The sequence below is a fragment of the Cavia porcellus genome, unplaced genomic scaffold (assembly GCF_034190915.1).
Source record: "Cavia porcellus strain 051 isolate PalLab524CR breed Dunkin Hartley unplaced genomic scaffold, mCavPor4.1 scaffold_17, whole genome shotgun sequence".
Lineage (NCBI taxonomy): Eukaryota > Metazoa > Chordata > Mammalia > Rodentia > Caviidae > Cavia > Cavia porcellus.
The window spans coordinates 60,299,727-60,306,090 of record NW_026947500.1 but is presented as its reverse complement, the minus strand read 5'-3'; the positions used below and the strand labels follow the sequence as shown (position 1 = coordinate 60,306,090).

Genomic DNA, 6,364 nt, shown 5'->3' with positions numbered 1-6,364 from the left:
AAGCTACTTATGGCAGACTGTTTTTCTCATCAGTCGTTTCCACAATGTTCCTACTTAATTTCTGACACTATTAATCTATAAGAATGCTAAAGTTAGGCATAATGCTTTAGGAGACTTGTATTCTCTCAGAGAGTTATGAAACATAATGAATAAAAGCGGTTATAAATGCAATAAATTTCATCCTAAAATTTTATGGACTCACTGTTAATAATTCTGTTTCTAGATAATTTTGATCTCATCAGTGACACAGGGACACAAAGAAGGACATATGGAACACAGAAACAATGTGACGGAGTTTGTGCTCTTGGGGCTCACTCAGAGCCTCCAGTGTCAGAAAATACTATTTGCTGTGTTCTTATTGATCTTCCTGGTGACAATGGCAGGCAACCTACTCATTGTCCTCACTGTGATGCTCAGCCCAGCCTTGAATGCCCCTATGTTCTTCTTTCTTGGCTACTTATCATTTATGGATGCTGTTTATTCCACTACAGTTACCCCAAATATGATTATAGACTTACTCAGTGAGAAGAAAACCATTTCATTTCAAGCTTGCATGGCACAGCTGTTTTTAGAACACTTATTTGGTGGTGCTGAGATTTTGCTCCTGGTGGCCATGGCCTATGACCGCTATGTGGCCATCTATAAACCCCTTCATTATCTGACCATCATGAACCAACGGCTCTGTGTACAGTTGTTGATGCTGGCCTGGGTTGGGGGGTTTTTGCACGCTGTTCTTCAACTTCTCTTTGCTTACAATCTTCCTTTCTGTGGTCCCAATGTCATCGACCACTTCATCTGTGACATGTACCCCTTATTGAAACTCGCTTGCACAGACACCTATGTTATTGGTCTCACAGTGCTCGCCAATGATGGGGCAATCTGTGTGGTCATTTTTACAATTTTAACAATCTCCTATGGGGTCATTCTGCACTCCCTGAAGAACATGAGTCAGGAAGGGAGGCGCAAGGCCTTGTCCACCTGTGGCTCCCACATCACAGTGGTCATCCTCTTCTTTGTGCCTTGCATTTTTCTGTATGTGAGACCGCCTTCTACCTTGCCTATTGATAAATCACTGGCTGTGTTCTACACTGTAATGACACCTTTGTTGAACCCCCTCATCTATACTCTGAGAAATACAGAGATGAAAAATGCCATGAGGAAACTTTGGACTGGAAAAAGGAAATGAAATGACAGATAATTGTATCACTTGTGTTGCATGAAGAGAGTTGCTAACTCCAAAGTAGATACATCTTATTATTTCAGTAAACTAAATTTTATATCAAATTTAATAACTGTATAATGATAATTATTTGTTAATACACATTGTAATAATATAAGGATATTTTTGAAAAATATTTCTGTACAAAATTAAGATTATAGTTGAATGGGCCACAATTATTATTATGCATTTATATTCTTAAGGAAACATGTCTTCATGATTCATATATAAGCAAATCCATTCTTTTTCATAATTAAAAATGTTGAAGATAAATTGGAAATAATACAATAAGAAATAGTATATACATTCCTGATTTCTCCTTTCACAGTTTAAAATATTAGATGATTTTGATTTGTGATATATGTATGTTATGTGAAATATTTTCCATAACTTTATTCATATTGCTCAGTTTATTATGCTTAAAGAAGGAAAATGTTTATTATTTAATATGCTCATAGATCTTAAATACACAAGAAGGCAGTAAATGGAGGAGACACGTGGAAAATCCAACTACATTTTACTGTTCTTTTCAACTGGAAATAATTTGAGTCCCTCAGGTGGACAAACTTTGTTTGGTGTCATGTTTTCATGCAGATCAAGGTGATCCTTTTTACTTCCTGCATTGTTTTAAATATCTGATAATGAATCTTCTATTTTTCATTATGTCCTTTATTATGTTCTTAAGTATTTATGTTCTTCTAAAAGGGAACATACTATGTTTTTCATATAGCAAATTATCACAATAGTTAATCTATAAGTTACAAATATGCAATACAGAACTTGATAGTAGACTGTTGTTAATGAAGATATGGTCAATATATGCTGTTTTCATTATTAGCTACTTATTTTTGAATTATAAATCTTTCAATTTTAAAAATTATACATAATATACCATAATCATTCTATACTATTATACAATTTAGGCTGATAAAAGTAGTACGAGTAATACTTGTATGTTTTGAAATCTCATAAGATTTGATTAATGTATAAAAAATATACATACTTATGACATACAGATGATATTTTAATATGAATACAGAGAAAACACTAATTTAGTTGATGAAATTAGGAATTCCAACTCTTTGCCATAATTTTATGTTTTGGGGACCTTGAACCTCTCTAGTAATAGAATACAAATTTTCAAATAACAATGATGTGATAACATGTGGATTTATTAGACAGTAACCTCAATCTAGCACCTTTGCTGCAAATTCTCTGGTACTTATCCATAAAGTCAAATATTGTCTATGTCTAGCATGGTAGAAAATATAGTCAAAAACACTTCCTGCTCTTACTTCCTCTGAAGAGTCTGGTATTAACGGCAGTCTGAGGCCATAGGGAAAGGAATATTTTTCATTGGTAAATCATGGCTCTGTGAATAATTCTGCATAATCATTTTTATCCTTACAACTATTCCATAGAAACTGATTATAAAATATATTGTTTCTAAACATAAACATAGATTCACTGGATTACATCAAGTGTGTGTTTGTAGAACTCACATAATCCTGTCTTATATGGGCCCAGAGGCTGCATGTGGGAGTACAGAACTTAATACATTTTTTTCTGGATTTCTGTCTTGTCTGAATGAGACTCATTTGATCCTTCATATAGCTATATTTTGGAATGCGAATGTTGGCCCTGGGCCATTGTATGGTGGAAGGACTTAACTTGCCTTTTGATTTTTCTCAAAGGTTCATTCATAACAGTTTCTCTTAACTCTTAGAAGTAATTTTAGACATGGTCAGCACCACTTACATAACTAAAACAGGCTATTTAGAGATGGACCAAACACATTTAAGGAAATTAACTTTTTCTCTCTAAGGACTTATGCAGTGTATTATGGTTCAATTCTAGAGAGTTTCACAAAATATAAAACAAAAAACAAAAAAAAAATCTATACAAAACCCTCATGTGTTGAGATATAGGGCCGGCAGAGGAGATGATTGTTTGTAATCTGGATGAGTGTGTTTTTCTGTTATCTTATTGTCAATTTGTTACAATATTTGGAACAAATTCATGTAAAGCAGTCGCTCCTGAACAGCTTCTATCTCCTGAACAGTATTGAGAATATAAAGACATGTGTAGGAAAATTTTTAATGCTTCTATGATTATTTTTTATTAGAGAAAAATAGCAAAACAGAAAAAGGATAGAAATAATACAAATTTCAAAAAACAATAAGAAATCACTAATGGATAGTTACATTTTGTTACCTTAGTAATTGCTCAAGTCAGAAAATTTGAGCATAAAGTCTGGACAATCAAACAATGACAGTACAAACCATTCTGCCTGATGAACTAACAGAAACTTCAAGAGTATAGTTATCCATGTTGCACACTTAAACATACGCACAGTTATTTCCTTTAGAGCACTTTGTTTCCCTTTCAATATCTCAATATCTATTATGCATCAGTCTTAAAGGTATGTATTATTATTATACATGAAATATTACTCATCTATTAAAAAGAATGATTTTAAGTCTTTTATAGGTAAATGGAGGCAAATTGAGACTATCCTAATAAGTGAGATAAATCAGACTCATATTTGTAAATATCATATCGTCTCTCTAGTATAAAAAATAAGAATAACTGAATCTCTGATTTTGTCTGTGACACAATTACTAGTAAAGAGTGTACAATTTCATTTCCATATGTTTGTATAGCTTTGTTATTTTCTTTTGCTATTCATTTCTTATTTTATTTCTCATTGGTCCAATATACTTGTTTATGACCTAAGATAGTCTATTTAGAAAAAGTTCAATGAACTTATGTGAAATGTGTTTTAGATATATGTACAGATGATTCATCTAACAGTAGAAACCATCTGTTCATATCTGTTAAATGCATTTGTTTAACATTATGTTTCACTTATAATTTTTCTTTATTGATTTTTGTCTAGATGATCTATTTAGGAGACAGAATGTAGGAGTCACCTTTCATGATTTTTGGTGTTTATCTGTCCTTTTTAATGGCTTTTCTATTATTAAAGGAGTTGCACTTATATTTCATTCATATATATATTAATTCCTTGTCTTGTTGAATTGTGACAAGATACTGGTGTATAGTAACCTTATTTGTGTCTTCTGACCAGTTTTGGCATTATTTTATTTTTTCAGAAGATAACATAGCAGCATCTGCTTGTTTTTTAGTCTCAGTTGTGTGGTATGTTATGTTATGCACACTCATTTTACGTTTATTTATTTTTGATGAGTTGTCTCTCTTATAGATAATATATTGTTGGGGTTTGTTTTCCTATTTAAAACTTCAATGTGTTTTTTATTGTGGAAAGAAGAACACTAACAGAGTACTATTTTAAGTTTTTTGCTAAAGCGTCTCATAGAAATATTTTTCCAATGCTTACTTCTTTATACATTCCTTTATATTTGTAGCTCCTCTCCAATTTAGATTTAATGTTTTCCTTTGGGCTATTTGGTACTGGTAAATTACCTTGTTCTGTCTAGATGTTTCTAAAGTATTTTATGCAGTGTGGGCTTTGTGGTTATGAATTCTTTTAGGGTTATTTGAAATGGAACATTTTTGTTTCTCCAGCAATTAGAATATAAAAGTGTTTAACACTTTTTCCCTGAAAGACTTCACTTCAAGTTCTTCTAGCCATTGAAGCTGTGGTGAGAAATTTGCCATTATTCTCATAAGCATGTGATTTAAATTACTTGTTATTTTCCCTAACAGCTTTTTACATTTTTTCTGCTCAATTTCTAGAATTCTGAATGTGATATGTCATAGAGCACTTCTCGGCTCATGCCATTTGGAGCTCTATATGATTTTTTCCCTACATTTGGGAATTCCTGCTAAAAGTTTGGTGAATAATTTCCTTACATCTTTTGAGTTCCTTGAAATCTTTCTTTTACTACAAAAATTCTTTTTTGCCATCTAGCCGCTGTTGAATCCAGCTTTCATGCTATCTTGTGACTTTTAGGCTACTAATGAGTACAACAATTATTGAGGATGACTTATTACCTCAAAGTTCACTTCAACATCTGATACACTTTCCTCATATTAGTTGTATCTTCTTCTACTTTTCCCCCCCTTTTTTTTAACACCATCTTACTATGAAGCTCAAGTTGGCCACACTTACTGTTGCCCAGGCTGGCCTCAAACTCATCGCAGTGCTCAGGCGTCCAGCTTCCAAGTGCTGCCATTACAGGTATCTGCCACTATACTCAGTCACCCTGGTTGTTTGCTCTATCCATATTTTTATTTGAAATTTTTATATTGTATTTTTCTGCTTGTTTTTTTCTTATAATTTCTGATCTTTTAAAACTTTAGATACTCAGCTTATATTTTTTATCCTATTTAAGCTTACTGAATATTTTATTGTCTTTTATCTGTTTAATGACATCCTTCTTAAGCTCCCTAACCATCTTGGGGATAAGTTGCCTTTTTCTTTGATCTATTTAAACATCTTAACCACCTTGTTTTTGAATTCTTTTCTGTAACTTCTTTATTCCAGTGCCTGTGAGTGCAGCTTTTGGGATGATAGAAGTCTGTGGCTGTGTCTATTTACCATGTTTCCTCATGTACCATGTTTTTGTTAACATAACTAAGGCATTAGTTAATTCTTATAGCCCATTCAGCATATAAAATCAACCTGCATAACAAGTGAAGAGAGAAAAAAATAAAGCAAAAGAGATCCATTAAAACTCACAAAGCCACAAAATTAAAGGGTCTATTCCAGGAAGAACACTAAGCAGTTTTCTGTTTGTTGCTACAGGCAGAGGTTTGTTATGTTTCAGCATTGTCTGGTGCACATCACAAACTGGATGTTTTCCTTCTCTCTGACACCTTCAGGTGTTTCTTTCAGAAGCTGTGTGGGTAGAGTGAGATGGTGAAGCACCAGGGCTGTCACTCATTACTTGGTGGGGAAGGGAGATGACTTCTTTGATCCCTGTTGTCTTCCTCCAGGATAATTCTTGAAACTGTTGCATCTCTTCTCTCCACATTGCTTCAGGTGAGGCACCATGTGAATCTCACTGATCCCACTGTTTCTCTGAGACACTGGATGTTCTTAGCTCTCTGTGCACATTTGTCCTAGGCTCCCCAGCCCAGAGACTCTGTGTTGTTTAAAGCTCAGAAGGGAAGGGAGTGGACCTCAGGAGCATCCAGAAGTCTACAGCAAAATTCACT

General features: G+C 33.6%; 1 protein-coding gene across 1 annotated transcript; it reads left to right on the top strand.

Annotated features, from left to right (window-relative positions):
* The first annotated feature begins 268 nt into the window (after positions 1 to 268).
* LOC100720965 (olfactory receptor 4A15-like) lies at positions 269 to 1,186 on the top strand. Its single transcript, XM_013150560.2, has one exon. The coding sequence runs from the start codon at positions 269 to 271 to the stop codon at positions 1,184 to 1,186; it is 918 nt and encodes a 305-aa protein (XP_013006014.2).
* The last annotated feature ends 5,178 nt before the right edge of the window (positions 1,187 to 6,364 follow it).